General features: G+C 41.2%; 1 protein-coding gene across 1 annotated transcript; it reads left to right on the top strand.

Annotated features, from left to right (window-relative positions):
* The first annotated feature begins 992 nt into the window (after positions 1-992).
* On the top strand, positions 993-18821 carry LOC100526764 (glucose transporter). Its single transcript, XM_038013855.2, has 12 exons — positions 993-2366; positions 5763-5861; positions 6643-6803; positions 7280-7390; positions 8297-8384; positions 9256-9469; positions 10502-10560; positions 11144-11345; positions 11906-12042; positions 12557-12659; positions 13749-13849; positions 14371-18821. Exons 1-12 carry the CDS (start codon positions 2361-2363, stop codon positions 14506-14508), a joined length of 1419 nt encoding a protein of 472 aa, XP_037869783.1. The 5' UTR covers positions 993-2360; the 3' UTR covers positions 14509-18821.
* The last annotated feature ends 213 nt before the right edge of the window (positions 18822-19034 follow it).

Here is a 19034-nt window from a genome sequence, read left to right as displayed (position 1 = left end):
GGGGAGGGAGGGGTCTCGCATTCTTGGCGTCTAGTTTTTACGCACACGTGCGCGTGACGTCACGCCAAGCCCCTGCACACACCTCCAACCGGTTTAGTATAAAGCGGAAAGCGCTGAATCAAGGTTTTTAAAGCGATTCTTAAACACTAGTTGTTTTTTTATCGCGTTCGATTTTATCTTTGAAACAACATCCCGCCTACCATCCGAAGGTCGTTCAATGATGTTATCATATCTGTATCATAATTCAAACACAGTCTGACGTCACAAGGGTTATATCTGCCTATACTGGCGCCATGGCGTAGACCTGTGTAGGTGTGTGTAAACATCCTTTTCTATATTTATTGTATTAATTTTATCATGACATCATTGATCTCTATGTGGTCATTATAAAAAAAAAACTCCAATTGGTGCAACGAAAAAAGTCACTTCCAAAATTTAACATAACCATAGAAGTTAAATTTTAATGTAGTAATATACAAAAGACAAGACCAAATAAAAAAACCGCCTTAGCACTTTTTTGTCGTGTTAAGATATTAGGCAAAATAAGGAATTTTTGATATTGTAATCGATTTAAATTTTTAAGTTATGCGAACATCTTGAAGACATGAAGTTGAAGTCCGTGACTATTGATATTAAAAGATTTCTGTTACATACGACATATAGATACAAATACATATAGTCATGGCGAGTAAATTAACCCACAGACACAGCCCACTGAGTTTCTTGCCGAGTCTTCTCAGTGGGTCGCGTTTCTGATCCGGTGGTAGATTCTGCAAAGCACAGCTCTTGCTAGGGTTCATGTTAGCAATGTCGTCAGCTTTGAGCCCCGTGAGCTCACCTACTAGTTCGTTGAATCTAGAATAACCCCTTGAGGTTACTAGAATAGGTAGGAAAAAAAATACATACAGAGACAAAACGAGCTAATTAAAATGTGTGTTTGTCATTTTTATAATTGAAGGATTACTGGTGGCCCGGAGGTCTTTCCAATTTCACCAGTACAGGTGAGTGAGCTAGGGCTCAGCCAGGATTGGGGGATTTGCTAACAGCTACCCGAGTGCCTCCAAAGGAGACCTAACACTTCAAGAGTAGCTGCTTCGCGAATGAATCTACAACCGGATCGGAATCGCGAACCGCTTAGAAGATCTGTCGAGAAACATGCCAGAAACTCAGCGGGCTGATGTTTAGGTTAGATTGCACGTCGAATTCTTTGCCGTGTTCGACGAGTACATTTACCGGTGTCCCTAAACCTGTTCTTAGTGTTAGAGCTAAAGGCGTCTAATACAAGGGTCATTGAACCTGATAGACCCGTAAGGCCGTGTCTAAGACGAAAGTGTGTTGAATCCTTTTTTTTGTGATCATGAACTTGGTAGGTACAGTTTTTTTGGCACCTGTCGGATTTTTTTTCCTACCTATGCTAATAGCCTTGAGAGGCTATATCAGCTTCTCTTTGAGGTGTAGGTGAACTCACGGGGCTCAAACCGGGTGTTTTGCTAACACGCCCTAGTAAGAGTAGTGCTTCGCATAATCTACCACCGGATCGGAAACGCGACCCACTGAGAAGATCTGGTGAGAAACTAAGTGGGCTGTGTCTGTGGGTTAATTGACTCGTCGAGCCCTACATCGCAAGCGACGGATTCGACGAGCGCGGTGATCTGCCCTCTTCCGAAGTTTTCTATCATAGTACTGTCAACGTATGGGGAGACACGCGAGTACAATACCGTCTTTACCATAAGGGCACACGGGGCCAAAGGCCCCCATTCTCAGGGGGCCCCTAAGGACCGACAATTTCTCTCACACATTTATTCGGTTTCCGTTATCGTGATCGTAACCAACAAACCAGCAGCATTCTAATAATAATGACATATTATATTATACTGTATTTGATTACCTATAATAAATGGTCATACTCAGTAAAAAAATGTTATTATAATTCGCTTTTTTTACTTTCCACAAGGGCCTCAAATTCTTGTGTGCTCAAGGGCCCCAGCCTAATTTAAGACGTCCCTGCGCGAGTATCTAGTAATCAATGATTTTACGTACAATAACCTATATCAAACCACAGTTTCACTTGTACATTACATATATTTTATAAAGCGCTTTAAAGCTGTAAATAATTCGTTACCGCTACACGTAAAATTATGTCACTAACCAAACACATTTCCCGCCACTGCCGGCGCGGCGCGTACGCTTCGACATTCGAATTTCGAACGGTCTACGTTCGCAATGGTGGAGCGCTTCCAATAGAAATTGAAAAAAATACCTTGAGTTTTCTATTAATTGTTTTTGTGTGTTTAAGTGTGCTTTAATATTATTTTAAGTACGGATTTTGTTGTGTTCTGATTATTTTTTTTAAATTAGTAATGGCGGTGAGTAAAGTTTGTTTGAATGTCTAACTTACAACGGAGTTTTATTAAAATATGTAAATACGAGAGAATCTGTTTCTTTATTTACTTTTTTTTTAACTTTTTGGCGGGAATGCGAGGAGTGAAGTTGTCTGATTTATTTTGTCTATTTAGTGTTTCTTCAGGTTTAAATGTATTGAGAAGTCGTCGTGGCCTAACGGATAAGACGTCCGATGCATTCGTGTTGAGCGATGCACCGGTGTTCGAATTTCAGGCGGGTACCAATTTTTCTAATGAAATACATACTCAACAAATGTTCACGATTTACTTCCACGGTGAAGGAATAACATCGTGTAATAAAAATCAAACCCGCAAAATTATAATTTGCGTAATTACTGGTGGTAGGACCTCTTGTGAGTCCGCACGCGTAGGTACCACGACCCCGCCTATTTCTGCCGTGAAGCAGTAATGCGTTTCGGTTTGAAGGGTGGGGCAGCCGCTGTAACTATACTGAGACTTTAGAACTTATATCTCAAGGTGGGTGGCGCATTTACGTTGTAGATGTCTATGGGCTCCAGTAACCACTTAACACCAGGTGAGCTGTGAGCTCGTCCACCCATCTAAGCAATAAAAAAAACGGTAGTTTATTAACTTCTTAATATCTGTGAAAGTGCACAAATGTGGGAAAATGAAACAAACCCGCTGGAGAAAAAACCTCAGTAAATGACCACCATTTTACTGAGATTATATTTCATCCTAGTTAAACGGATTACCTATTACGGATACTATTTCTTAAATTATATATTTAAAAATAAATAATGAATAGTAATAATTTATCTGATCCTTAAACAGAACGACAAATGTTTATCTGAAACAACTGTAATAACATTGTCAATAGAATAAACAGCGTGTGTCGATCAGAAGCGTGAACGAAAATCGAAATAATGCAATGGAAGTGGTTGATTCAGAACTCTTTTCATTCGTTACCTACTAAGATTGTGTTAATAAATCTTACTGAATATACAATTAAAAAAATTAGGATTATCCCTACTAATATATAAATGTGAATGTAAGTTTGTTTGTTACCCTCTCACGCGAAAACTACTCAACCGATCATCATGAAACTTTGTACACATATTCTTGGAGGTATTAGAAGTAACATAGGATACTTTTTATTAAGAAAAAAAAATTAAAATTTTTTTTGTCAAAAAATCTCAAAATCTAGCTTCTTCAACGCCATCTACCGGTTCAGTAATGAAGTTCCAATCCTGAGTGCTGTAAATGAAGTCGCGGGTAAAATTTAGCGTTATGCCAAAGTAACTATTCCGCGCGGACGAAGTCGCGGCCAAAAGCTAGTATGTATCTAATACATTTTTATGAGATAAAACACTAACTATTGCCGCTGGTGGTGGTATCTACAACCCAAGTCACCAGTGGTTGTTAGCCTTCCGGAGTTTTTCTTTTTAGCCTTGACAGGCTGTCAGCGTAACCGGTCGAGTAAGTGAGCTCACGGGGCTCAAACCGGCCCTAGTAAGAGCAGTGCTTCGCTGAATCTACCACCGGATCGAAATCGCGACCCCCTGAGAAATTTACGACGAGAAACTCAGTGGGCTGCGTCTATAGGTTAGTTCGCTCTCGAACGCTTCATCGTAATCGACTAGTTCGACGAGGACGGTATCCAGTGCTTGGGAGGCGTAAAAGCTCCGAAACTGATTCCGGGGAATCCGATAAGACATGTTAAAGGCGATGGCGGCTTTGCGGTCGGGATAAGTAATTAGTAAGAGGGTTATCATGCCGCGCTGCTTTTTCCCGGTCAACGTTCTCGTCGAACCCGACGCTTGCTAAGGCTCGGCGAGTAAATTAACCCACAAACACGGCCCACTGAGTTACTCACCGGATCTTCTCAGTGGGTCGCGTTTCCGATCCGGTGGTAAATTTTGCGAAGCACGGCTCTTGCTAGGGTTCGTGTTAGCAACATCGTCAGGTTTGAGCCTCGTGAATTCACTTACTCGTCCGGTGACGCTGATATGGTCTCTCAAGACCATCAGCTTAGGTAGGAAAAAAAGCTGCTTTTTCAATGTAGCGTTCTGACGCTTCCTTAAGATACATATCGGTACTAAATGTAGGTCGTTGTGTAGATCTACATTCCTCAAATACCACGGTGCTCTGACGGCTATCCCGCAGAATCGTATTGGATGACCTGGAAACAGTGAATGCGTGTACGGGCCCCGTGAGCGAACACTACCCTTGCATAGGTCATGACGGAATGTATGCAAGTTTTGTAGTTGAGTTGCACCTTGTTATGAAGGGACAATTTACTTGGCTCGCAGATCATGGGGTAGAGTCGACTGAGTAGGAATACGGCTCCATCGCGTACTGAGTTAATATGGGACCCGAATGTCATACCTCTGTCGAGGGTGACGCCTAGGTCCTAACTCTGTGAGGAACGTCCTTCGGCTGCATAACTCTGTGACACGCGTATCCACGAAAAGATTATTTTAAATTGGCATTTCTAGATTACGTGTAGTTCTATGTTTAGTAGTGAGGTAATTTTTTTTTTATAAGAAACTGTTTTGTGTGCACAATAAGTTATCGTTAAAATTGCATTGTCACTATTATTACAAAGTTAGCTTGAGATGGAAAATACTTGAGCGAAACTATTTATTTTGACGGTTTGATGTTGGATTTCTTGGGAAATAATTGACTAGAGCGAGGGTAACTAATTTATTTTTATTAGAAGTCCGTTTTAAGAAACTCAATGATCTGTGGTTTGTTATTTATTAGTACCACATTAGCGGGAAGTTTTGCACTCAAAACTAAATAAGGCAATCACACTATTTTTTAAAGACAGTAAAAGCTCCTTATTAGCGCTTGCTTCATTCACGTTTTCACTATTCGCGGATTAAAATATTGCGGTCGAATTCCTATATTCGCGGCTAAAAATTTCTTTATTCGCCATTCTATTAATTAAAATTCGCCGCGATCGGTATTTTTGAGAATCGGTATTTTAATGGTGGTAGGACCTCTTGTGAGTCCGCACGGGTAAGTACCACCACTCCTGCCTATTTCTGGCATGAAGCAGTAATGCGTTTCGGTTTGAAGGGTGGGCCAGCCGTTGTTGTAACTATACTGAGACCTTAGAACTTACATCTCAAGGTGAGTGGTGCATCTACGTTGTAGATGTCTATGGGCTCCAGTAACCGCTTAACACCAGGTGGGCTGTGAGATCGTCCACCCAACTAAGCCATAAGAAAATAAAAAAGTTCAATTGAAGGAGCTTTTAAAAACTGCCAAGCAAGAGAAAATTACAAAATTCTTCAAACCACTGCCGGCGGCTATTCAGCAACAGATGGCGTTAATCTTACCGGCGTATCTTGAACAGTTTTTTTCAACATCTAACTTTAGGGTTTTCTTTAACAGAAAATGAACCCGCGTCTCGCTTTCGCCATTATATCGTCGACCTGCTGGTCTGCCTTCCAGCATGGATACAATACAGGCGTGATAAACGCTCCGCAGGCGGTGAGTCACTACCCTTGAGAGAGAAACAAGAGAGAGAGTGCGAGAGGGAGATAGAGAAGGGGATAGAGTGAGAGAGAGAGAGGGAGAATGTTTTATTGTACACAAAATAAATGAAAACACAAACTATTAAATACAAAATAAAATGGTGCATGCAACTTTGTGCATCTAAAAGAAGTGAAACTTCTTTTGGGGTGTGTAGTTAGTATTGTTAGTTTTCTTTATTTTTCATCCTTAATTGAAATTTATTTTGTAATGGGGAATGCTGTGTATAATAGAAACGACCTCTTCACCATTTATATATGTAATACATATTTTGGATTATTTGGAAAAAATAATATATTTTTTTTATAATACTTCATAAGAAATTAAATTTAACCGTTAATATGTTACTGCCATCTGCAGGAGCAATGAGAAACCAATGACAAGCTATTTAGTGGTCAACACAGGTAAACAGAATGTGTATAAGAGAAACGACCTATCTCGCCTTCTCCCTCTCTCCACGGTCAAGTGGTTCGCGAGACGCTCTGTCCATTTTCTCACTCTCGCTCTTCCAAAATCATATCTTTTCTCTCTAGCCGTAACGAATCTGTCGCGAGTTAAATTATACTCACTACACGCTCAAAGAAGTTGCGCTTCGTAAATTGAATAGGCAGTCTTATTGCTAACAGCGATCTAACGATCCACAGTAGCTGTTGGAGGTCATTTAAAGACTACTTATTGAAGGAAACCAATTGCATAGGTTAATTGTACTTTGGACGTGAAGATGCTTCTATTTTCGAAGGTCATGAGCGAATGGCTTCAGAAAGAGGCGCTTAGTGGGACGAACACCTCGGTCTCCGCCATGGTCGATCCAAAGGTGACTTCGGTCTGGTCGGTGGCTGTCTCCATATACTGCGCCGGCGGCATGATTGGTGGTGTGATCACCGGAATCATTGCCGACAGGTAAACTTTGGCGTCGATATTGAAATTTATGTTCTGTCTCGCTCTCTCACGGCACTGATGACAGTGACGTCACGAACTGTTAGGTGCTTCAATCATTGTTATTTTTAGCTCGCTTATTGCGAAATGTGCATCGCGCGCGGTATTGAGAAAATGTTAACAGCAATGCTTTGCTGAATCTTTTTTTATTTATTGACCTTTTAGGCAGCCAAGCATACGGCCCACCTGATGGTGAGTGGTTACCGTCACCCATCGATGTTAGCGATGCCGAGTCGTTTCTATATGTTTCCGCTATTTGATGACAGATGGCGTTATTCTAACCGGCGTAACAATACCAATAGGAAAATCACGTTGATTTAGTTAATTACTACTTAATAACAAAATAATGAATGAGTCAGAAGTCCTGATTCTGCTGAGCGAAATTAATTTGCAAGTTCTCTGACCTCCGCGGATAGATGGCACTGTAATCAAAATTTCAGATTCGGCAGAAAAGGCGGTCTGCTGCTCAACAACGTGCTGGTATTCCTGGCGGCCGCTCTGCAGGGAGCTTCGAAGGTCGTCAAATCGGCGGAGATGCTCATCCTTGGAAGGTAATCTTTAATATTTTCTTTCGATGACTCATATGTAACTATTGATGATGAACGTGACTAGGAGATGTATGGAAATGGTAGTAGTGCAAGGTAGAGCGGGAAGAAGTCGACCGAAGAAGACTCGATGGAGTGAATGACGATATGAGAGAGAGGAGTGTACCAGTAATTTTCGTGTGGCGTTTAACGGCCGTCTGGTGTAGTGGTAAGTTTTTTCTTTTTATTGCCTTTGTAGGCAGACGAGCATACGGCCCACCTGATGGTGAGTGGTTACCGTCGCCCATGGACTTCAGCAATGCCAAGAGCAGAGCCAAGCCGCTGCCCACCGAAAATGTGATAATAATAAGTGAATAAGTGACATGGTCACTACATAAGGGGGTCGCGGGTTCGAATCCCGCCAAGGGAAGATATTTGTATGATAAATATAAATGTCTTTTCCAGGGTTATGGATGTATATTAAATATATGTATGTGTATAATAAAAATCTTACATTTATTTCCGTTATCTGGTACCTGTAACACAAGTTCTTTACGAACTTAGCACGGGACCAGTTAACGTGGCGTGATTGTTAGTAAATATTTATTTATTTATTTATAATGTGTCAATATCAGACACCGATTGAGATTACGATGTTACTAGTGATTTAGTTTTAATGTTAAAATCCACTTTGATTTCGCCCTACAGTCCCACATCTATACTAATATATACATCTACAGTGGTTTTTACGGATGTTCCGTTATAACTACTGAACCGTGCATCCGATTGACTTGAAACTTGGTATCCATGTAGAAAATACATGTACTTAATGGATAGGCTAATATTTATATGAGGGTTGGACTCCCTAATAATAATGACAATAAATAATAATGTCAATTAAAATAGTATGTGTCTGTGGGCTTCGCATTGCAGATTACTCATTGGCGTTAACAGTGGCCTGAACGCGGGCTTAGTGCCTCTCTACCTGTCAGAGATATCGCCAGTGTCAATCAGAGGCTCGGTGAGCTTAACTTTTTTTTTTTCTTAATTACTTGTGGTAAAACCTCTTGTGAGTCCGCACGGGTGGGTACCACCACCCCGCCTGTTTCTGCCGTGAAGCAGTAATGCGTTTCGGTTTGAAGGGTGGGGCAACCGTTGTAACTATACTGAGAACTTAGAACTTATATCTCAAGGTGGGTGGCGCATGTACTTTGTAGATGTCTATGGCCTCCAGTAACCACTTTACACCAGTTGGGCTGTAATCGTTTACTTATCAAAGCAATAAAAAAAAAAAAAAATTCCTCCTCCTAATTGCTTTTGCTCATTACTGTACTGTGAGGGTCGCGATTCCCCCGCTGCATCGTTCTGTGTGCTTAGTGCGAGTTTTTTAATGTTCTCGATAGCGTAAAAGTTAACTCAGATTTGTATAGATTTGGAACGTTCGCCTACGTTTGCCGCTAGGGGCGCTGTTCCAACTGCATACAAATTTAAGATAACTTTAACGCGATCGCGAACTTTAGAAAAAACACGTGTGGCACTCGGGTACTGCCGCGGTAAAGCTATTGCATAGCATTTTTTTATTAACATATGCAATTATAAATAGACAATAATAATTTAATATTAATACAATAATAAAATAAGACCACCCTATATTTATAAACATTAAAAACCAAAACATTAACTGTCCTCTTCACACTCATAAGCTAGACCGCGCGAGAGAGAGATGGGCAGACTATTCATGATGCGCATGCAGTGCGACGTCACGCCGCGCGCTTATTCACAAACACTACACGTTACTTTTACGCCATCGAGAAAGTTAAAAAACTCACACTAAGCACACTGCACAATTTCCCGACACTTTCGGCCAAAAATTGAGCGAATGTCATTTTCAGATCGGCACAGTTTACCAGCTCGTCATAACAGTCACGATACTGCTGTCCCAGCTGCTAGGGCTGAGCAGTGTGCTCGGCACGGAGGACGGCTGGCCATGGTTATTGGCACTGACAGCGGCGCCGGCCGTCCTGCAGTGTCTCACGCTGCCCCTATGCCCAGAATCGCCAAAGTACTTACTCCTGAACCAGGGTCGAGAGCTGCACGCCCAACGAGGTCAGTTAATTATTTTAACTAGTGATCCCCCGGTATGCGAAATTCGACTATAATTCATTGAAATTATAAGGTTGAAAATTATCATGGTTCTATTGTCTAAGACTCCCTATAATCACAGATTTCGCCAAGACTACACTTAAGACAAATATTATTATAGACAAACAATATTTACTCTATTCTCAATTATTTGACCACCAATTTTAAGCAATAAACAAAAGAGTATATGTTTGAGTGTGTCAAATATATGTTAGTGTGTGCAATGTTTTTTTATTGAATAAGTGTATTTTTTATGCATAATTAAAAAAAAAATTGAAAAAGAAATTGAAAAGGTTGAAATTCAACTAAAAAATGAAAAAGAAATAATAGTTTAAAAAAACTAAAAAACACGCTTTATATAAAATTCAACTAAAAAATTGAAAATAAATTTTAATATATTTAAATTGAAAATAGTGTAAAAAATATATATTTTATTGTAAAAAAAAGCGTGGGGTGCTTTTTAAGATATTATTGAAATAATAATTCCTCTACTCATATCTGTCAGAAAAATATTTATAACTTATAACACCATGCACCCCACGCTTTTTTTACTGGCCCTAACAAGAGTCTTGTCTTGTCCGGGTAGGAAAAAAAAAGGCACACCTTAAAGCTTAAAGTATGCGCTTGATTTAAAAGAGACGGAAAAAATACTTTGTCCTTTTCATTTTATTATTCACTAGCGACCCGCCCTCGCTTCGCTTCGGAAGCATTAAAACACACATGAAACCAAAAAATAAAAATAAAAAAAAATAAAAAAAAGTAGCCTATGTTCATCAGGGACAATGTCGGCTTCTAATGGAAAAAGAATTTTTCAAATCGGTCCAGTAGTTTCGGAGCCTATTCGAAACAAACAAACAAACAAATCTTTCCTCTTTATAATATTAGTATAGATTTTTTAAAAGCCGTTCGAAAATAAAACTCATTTTTTTTTAAAAATTAGTAAAGATAACTCAATTCTAAAGGCGCTTTATATTGAGCCTCTGTTACTAATTATAGCATTGAACTGGCTGCGAGGCGACGTCGCGGTGCACGGCGAGATGGAAGAAATGCATCAGGTGAGAACAATACGTGTGACGTCATTTGGGGTTAAAATTTACGAGCCATTTGATGTAAGGCTCCCCGAACGATCTTGACAGATTTAGCTAATACATGTTAGAATGACGATTTGAATGACGGTATTTTGAAATTAGTTTTTCTCATCTATTCTTTCTAATTGTTGTGTTATCATCGATATGAATGTTCAGTGTTTTTCGTGTTTTTTTGCGAATTCAGGTAGAGACTTCTGATGGTAAGTGGTTACCGTCGCTCATGGACGTCAGCAATGCCAGGGGTAGAACCAAGCCGCTACCTACCACGTAATCCTTTTTTTACTACTTAATACATTGTATTTAAAATCCTTCCACTTGCTACCGTGGCGCCACCTTCATTAGTTTCCTTTCAGCGGACACTTATTTATACTCTGAGATGGTACTTCTTACTTCAACCCTCCGTAGTTGGCGTTCGAAACCAGCAGACTATTTCTGCCTATTTCTCGATGAAATTTGCTCTAGCCGTAATTACATCTGAAGTCGGGTGGCGTTCGTATGATAACCTACCAGATTCATTATTAAACTACCCTCAAATCTACCCCGATTCAAGGAAGCGGAGAAGAATAAGATCAGCAAGAAGGTCACCCTGCGAGAGTTGTTCCGAAACAGGAACCTCCGTCTGCCCCTCTTCATATCCACAGTCGTGATGATAGCTCAACAGCTCTCCGGGATAAACGCTATAATATACTTTTCGACTGACATCTTTGAGAAGACTCATCTCGGATCTGATGCTGCGCAGTACGCTACTTTGGGTAAGGCATTGTAAGGATTAGTGAAAACGACCACACTTAGCTACCATCTCATACCATCAGCAAGCATCTTTGTGCTTAGTGTGAGATTTTTAACGTTCTCGATAGCGTAAAAGTTAACTCGAATGTGTATGCAGTTGAAACAGCGCCCCTAGCGGCAAACGTAGGTAAACTTTCCAACTCTATACAAATTTAATTTAACTTTTACCTACCACCGGATCGGAAACGCGACCCACTGAGTAGATGTGGCGAGAAACTCAGTGGGCTGTGTCAGTGGGTACGGATGGTAAAATGTGATGTGTACTATATGTTATGATCACGTATAATTACCGTGGCCCATGGACATCACTACATGAGCGCCGCTACCGACCTTGAAACACGAGGTCCGAGTCTGGATCATGTTTTAGTAGGACTATGCTATCCTTCACATTGGAAATCATGACTGCTTCGCGCTTATATGCAGAACCACATTCCTTCATCGTGCAAGTCATCCGTGAACTGGAGTTGAGGGTATCATTTGAGCTATGTGCACCTCCAGATCCAATGCAGATCTTCGGTTTCAGGCATAGGCGCCATGAATGTCGTAATGACGATAGCCAGCCTCGTGCTCGTCGAGGTGGCTGGCAGAAAGACCCTCCTGCTGGCAGGGTTCTCGGGAATGTTCATATGTACCGTCGGCATAACAGTCGCTACTTCATACGTAAGTTTGTGTTGAGCTCGTGGCTGTAGTAAGTCAGTGATCCTTCAATCAGTAAAACGTCACGTCGTCGCCACTTAATCATCTCCTCAATCTTTCACATGACAATCATACCAGCAGACTCTTTAACAGCGTGTGGTGTATCTAAGCCGTTATAATTGAAAATAGTATTTTGAAACGCAAATTAAGCTTATTTAGATCCTATTTATTGTACATACGGACTTTAGCTTCGAATGAGTTGAAGGCTTTTTAGTGTTTTCCTTTCTTTTTTTGACGTGATAACGTCTTATAAATCGATGAACGCCGGCTGCACGCACGAAAAAGTGTCACGTTCCGCCTGAGCCTGAGCGTGCGAGCGAGAGGCACGATCAGCCTAAGCGTTGGCTTGTAACACATTTATCTCTGTTCCCCCGTGACGTCAGAGCTAGCAGTTCAAATAGTTCCGCTGCTGACGTCATCACGTCAAATTATCGTCCGTAAACCGACTTTACAGACAACGATTTATTATTATTTTCAGACTCAGCACGTCTGGGTGTCGTATCTGTGCATAGCGCTCGTGGTTCTCTTCGTGACGATGTTCGCGATCGGTCCGGGTTCGATACCCTGGTTCTTGGTGACAGGTAATTATAAAAAAAATCTAACTATTATACATAAGAGAGAAAGAGAGGGAGAGAGAGTATGCTTTGTTGTACAAAAAATATATACAAAAAAGTACGATTAGCGGTCTATACGCTATGAGCGATCTCTTTATTTTTGTAATTAAAGGTGAGTTTTATTTGGTATCAGCATCAACAGTTCGATGTTTTTGATTGAACTTCAATTAAGTTTACTCCATTCGAATAGCTGAAGTTTTTTTTGTCATGATATTTTCTCCAAACTTTAAATGGCACTTGTGGTTGAGTTGTGAAATTTATAAAAAAAACGTATGTGGTGGCGCCATCTGTTGAACTGGGGCGCACACTGGCGGAAATCCAACGCGACGCAAATTTCACGTTAAGATACTAATAGTTGTTATTTCATTAAAAACTACTATAATTTCGAAATACATGTGACTCCTTCTTGTACTATTGTCAAGACAATATCTCGGCATTATGATGACGATAGCAGATTTAAAAGTCCAGTCGAATACACGAATATTTCTCAGTGTGCTTAGTGCGAGTATTTTAACGTTCTCGATAGCGTAAAAGTTGACTCAAATTTGTAAGTATGGAGTCGGAACATTTGCCGTTAAGGGCGCTGTTAGCGCGCTCAAATTAAAAAGCAATTGAAGACATGAGTGGATGAAGGGGCTAAGTACCATTTTTAAGATTTTTTAGTTTTTACATTGAATGAAGGTGTTTTGTGAACAAATACAAATACTGAAAAAATACGGAGAAAAACTAACGAAAAGTTTGTTGCCAGTTTTCTCAAAATTAACAAATTGTATCATATCCCCTTCATCCACTCATGTCTTCAATTACATGGACCAACAGTAAGGCCGAAGTGTGTATACGTATATTATTATAGCATAGCATAGTATATAACATAGTTAATAGATGAATCTCGTATGTCTCTCTAATAAGGTGGCCCACCCAGAAACATAGGCTTCTTCATAATTGTAAGCTAGGATTAAGATGATTATTAAACATGGAATACACGCAAGAAGACGTTTCCTTTAACACCTCCCAAAGTACAACATTACAAGGCAATCTCTTTTTTCTTGTCTACAGAGTTATTCAACCAATCATCTCGGCCGGCCGCGTCATCTGTCGCTGTCACTGTCAATTGGACGGCCAATTTCATTGTCGGATTAAGCTTCTTACCGCTCTCGGTGAGTATAATTAACTCACGACGTGAGGTCACCGGCTTTGAGACGTGAGGTCGAAATCTCGTTGTATCGTGACGCCTTTCAAGTCGGAACTGATTATTGACAGATATAGGTAGAATAATAATTCAGAATATATAGGTACATTTATTAGTATTTAATACTCAATTATAGACTTCGATAAAACAATAAGAATATTGTTAGTTAATTGAGCCATCCCAGAAAGGCTGGTAGATGTGAATTTTTATTTTTATTGGTAGTAGGACCTCTTGTGAGTCCGCACGGGTAGGTATCACCGCCCTGCCTATTTCTGCCGTGAAGCAGTAATGCATTTCGGTTTAAAGAGTGGGGCAGCCGTTGTAACTATACTGAGACCTTAGAACTTATATCTCAAGGTGGATGGCGGCGTTTATGTAGATGTCTATGAGCTCCAGTAACCACTTACAACCAGGTGGGCGGTGAGCTCGTCCAACCATCTAATAAATAAAGCCGATCGTAAGTATAATTCAGTATAATTTCTCTTTCAGCTCGCCCTGGGGAACAATGTTTTCGTGATATTCGCGGTCCTACAATTCCTGTTCATAATTTTTATTTACACTAAAGTACCTGAGACGAAAAATAAGACTGTTGACGAGATAACCGCCATGTTTAGGCAGCGGATGTAGGAGGGGGCAGGGGCAGCGGAGTGGGTTCCCCATCAAGGGATCCCATCAAACATCGGGCCGATATCTTCGACGGCTTGTTAGCGAAATTAAAACATCATTGGCGCCATCTACTGTTGAGGGTGGTAATAACAAGCGGCCACAAGGCACAACCGTTCAAATGACCTTGAAATACCTATATGTCGGAGAAACCACAATATTAACACCATCATCAGACATCGTAGAGGCGAATAGGGTCATCGAGCTAAGAGTAATATTGAGTACACCAATCATGTTTGTTGTCTTAGAACGATTTAGAAATCTTCTCTTGACGTTAGCAAACGAAAACGAATGACAGTTCTTAGGACGGAGGCACCGCTCTTCAAGAAGGCTGCTTGGTAAGTGTGATGGCGTCTACGCGCCTCCATCGGCTAGGCTCTGTCGCAGCACGAAGTTAGCCGAGTTCCGACGATACCGCGATCGTGCTGCCATCTCTCGAGAATCGTGCTGCGTTTCGTTTAGATACTAAGCTAATGACCGTCGCCGACATTTATATGATGCGATATGGGAATCGAATCCACGACCCTCCACGCGGCAGTCAGAACGCCAACTCATGTGCCTACTGAGTCAGTAGATGATGCATACTTTGAGATATCAACTCGAATAACCTAAACGCGACAGTCAATTTTATTGTCTTAAAAACTATTTATGACGTGAATTTTAATACTCTAAGGTGTAGTGAATAAGAAATTTGATACTTAATCTAAGTTATATATATCTACAGTGGTTTTTACGGATGTTCCGTTATAACTACTGAACCATGCATCCGATTGACTTGAAACTTGGTATCCATGTAGAAAATGCATGTACTTAATGGATAGGCTAATATTTATATGAGTGTTGGACTCCCTACACCAGTTGCGGGGGCGTTAATGATGAGAATATTTGTGGGGGTGAGAAATAATAATGTTAATTTTAAATGCCCAATGAAGCGGACTGGTACAGCTAGTTATTTATAATAATATGCATTCATTATGTTACGTGCGAGTTTTTTAACGTTCTCGATAGTGTAAAAGTTAACTCAAAGTTATATGGATTTGGAACGTTCGCCTACTTTGCCGCTAGGGGCGCTGCTCAAACTGCATACAAATTACAGTTAACGTTTAAGTTATCGTGAACGTTAAAACACTCGCACTAAGCACACTGATTTATACAGTTGAGGTTTCGACCTCATGACTCGATGGGTGGCGAAAAAAAAACCAAGCCTTCATTAATCCATTGCAAGATGCGACAATAATTTTAAATGTGGTCTGTATTTTTCGACGGAATATTTTAGTGGCTTGGCTCTTGACTCGGCAGCTATATATTATGGAGGGTGGAAGTAAGAAGCACAATCTTGTATAGGACAAGTTGAACAAGTGTCGATTTGTAATTATTTGTAACAACTTGTAATTGTTTTTTGGGTTAATTTTCAAAATGGAGGGTAGAAGTAAAGGGCGCCATTTTGTATAGCGGAAAAGTATCCACCTGTAAACAGCAAGTTAATGTTGGAAGGCTCACCGAAATAGCGCTAGTGTAGCAAGTGGAAACGATATGATTAATATAAGGGATTTTTTGACCTGGTAACTAAGACCTTTAAGTTTTTTTTTTTTATTGCCTTTGTAGGCAGACGAGCATACGGCCCACCTGATGGTGAGTGGTTACCGTCGCCCATCGACTTCAGCAATGCCAAGGGCAGAGCCAAGCCGCTGCCTACCGCTGCCTACCGCTTAATACTCTCCACAAGCCTCGTTTGAAGAAGGACATGTCATAGCGCTCGGGAAACACCGTGGAGGGGAGCTCATTCTATAGGCGGATGGTACGTGGCAAAAAAGATCTCTGGAAACGCACTGTGGATGACCGCAGTGGCTCCAGGTAGTATGGATGAACTCTACTCCGGTGACGGGCGGTGCGATGGTAAAAACGAGACGTTGGTATCATCTCGAACAATTCCTCAGAGCACTCCTCATGGAACATGCGGTACAAAATACAGAGGGAACCGAAGTCCCTCCGCAGACCCAGAGGCTCCAAACGATCCGTGAGAATGGGATTATCGACAATCCGAACGGCTCTCTTCTGTATGGAGTCAAATGGAAGAAGCTGATATTTGGGAGCCCCGGCCCAGAGATGGGAGCAGTACTCCACGCGAGGCCAGACTTGTGCTTTATAGAGCAAAAGTCTTTGTCCAGGTGTGAAGTACCGCTTGGCTCTGTTGAGGACTCCCAGCATTTTGGACGCCAACTTGGCTTTGCCTTCCAAATGACTCCGAAACTGGACATCGCTCGAAATGTCGACCCCAAGTATCCCGATACTTTTGGAAGGTTGTAGGGATACTCCTTGGAATTGCGGCGCCATGACAAAGGGGTCCTTCTTCGCAGTGAACGCGCAAACTTGTGTCTTTATCGGGTTGAATTGAACCAAGTTCAATTCACCCCATTCGGAGACTCGCCCCAGAGAGTTCTCCACTTCAGACACAAGTTTTGATCGTCTCTCTTGCACCATGCTCCGAGAGAGACTCTGATGGCCGATATATCGCGCATCCCCCGTGCTGTCATCCGCATAGCAATGCATGCCATCAATAGACAGCATGTCATTGATATGCAGGATGAAAAGCGTGGGGGAGAGCACCGAACCTTGTGGAACGCCAGCGTTAATGGTCATGGTATCAGAGCAGTCACCGTCTACAACGACCGTGATGCTCCGCCCATCCAAGAAGCTAGCGATCCACTTGCAGAGACCCTCGGGGATTCCGTAAGATGGTAACTTCGATAGAAGTGCCCTATGCCAGACCCTGTCGAAGGCCTTCGCGATATCAAGGCTCACAGCAAAAGCCTCGCCCTTGCTCTCCAAGGCTTCAGCCCACCTGTGAATAAGGTATACAAGAAGATCGCCAGCTGAGCGACCGTGACGGAAACCGTACTGTCGGTCACTGATCAACTGGCGATCCTCCAGATACTTCAGGAGTTCTATATTTATTATTCGCTCCATCACCTTGGAAAGCAAGGAAGTTATCGCGATAGGCCTATAACTCGATGGGTCCGACCGGTCACCCTTCATGGGGATAGGGTGGACGTGGGCAGTCTTCCATGAAGACAGAACCCTGTTAGTGCAATAAGAGAGGCGATACAAACGCGTTAGCGCAGGTGTCAGCTCAGGGGCGGCTATATATTATGGAGGGTGGAAGTAAGAAGCACAATCTTGTATAGGACAAGTTGAACAAGTGTCGATTTGTAATTATTTGTAACAACTTGTAATTGTTTTTTGGGTTAATTTTCAAAATGGAGGGTAGAAGTAAAGGGCGCCATTTTGTATAGCTGAAAAGTATCCATCTGTAAACAGCAAGTCCGACCGGTCACCCTTCTTGGGGATAGGGTGGACGTGGGAAGTCTTCCATGAAGACAGAACCCTGTTAGTGCAATAAGAGAGGCGATACAAATGCGTTAGCGCAGGTGTCAGCTCAGGGGCGCACGTTTTCAGAACCACTGCGGGGATGCCGTCTGGTCCACTCGACTTATGGACGTCCAGGAGTCGGAGCTCCCGCCTGACTGCACATGTCATGTCATGTCATGTCTTATTTTAATTTATATTCTTATTTTTATGAAAAATGATAATCTGGATTGAAATGAAATGAAGATAATTAATTTGAGACATTAATCAACGGGGATAAAATTAAATGAAATAAGATGAGATGATACGGGATGAAATAATATAATCTCAGTAAAATGGTGGTGGTCATTTACTGAGATTTTTTCAGTGGACTTTTTGGAGGATCCCGAGGGAAGTTACGTCCAGCGGCTTTGTTTCATTTTCCCACATTTGTGCGCTTTCACAGATACCCACTAAGCAGTTAATAAACCACCGTTATTACACATTTAAACCTGAAGAAACACTAAATAGACAAAATAAAACAAATCACACAACTTCACTACTCGCGTCCCGCCAAAAAGTCCGAAACGTTATGAATATATTAGTTTTAAACAGAGTAGCAAAAAAAATTATACAATATTTAAAATCTCAACTATTTATTTTTATTACTATTTTTACGTAGAATGTGTTTATTTCCTTATTAATTTAATATCCTACTCAAATAGTTTAGGGCGCGCTGTTATTAAAATCCTTCCACTTGCTACAGTGGCGCCACCTTAATTGACTCTTTCAGCGGAAACTCTTTTAATACACTGAGATGGTACAACTCACTTCTACCCTCCATACTTGAATATAACATTTTGACAAAGCAAGGTTTGTTTCAGAAGAACTATCCTTTTTTTTTAACTATTAAACATAATGTGTAATTTTTTTTTAATTTTTTTATTCGACCAAATAGAATGACCATCGCCAATATGCGGTTACTAAAAACTCCTCACCGCTTGCAATTTTGACACAACAAACAATATAAAATACCAGAGAACAGTTCTTCCATACTACCTGGAACCACTGCGTTCATCCACAGTGCGTTTCCAGAGATCTTTTTTGCCACGCACCATCCGGCTATGGAATGAGCTTCCCTCCAC

Source organism: Bombyx mori, chromosome 11 (assembly GCF_030269925.1).
Source record: "Bombyx mori chromosome 11, ASM3026992v2".
Taxonomy (NCBI): Eukaryota; Metazoa; Arthropoda; class Insecta; order Lepidoptera; family Bombycidae; genus Bombyx; species Bombyx mori.
The sequence above is the reverse complement of the archived record's forward strand: the minus strand, read 5'-3'. Positions and strand labels throughout refer to the sequence as shown.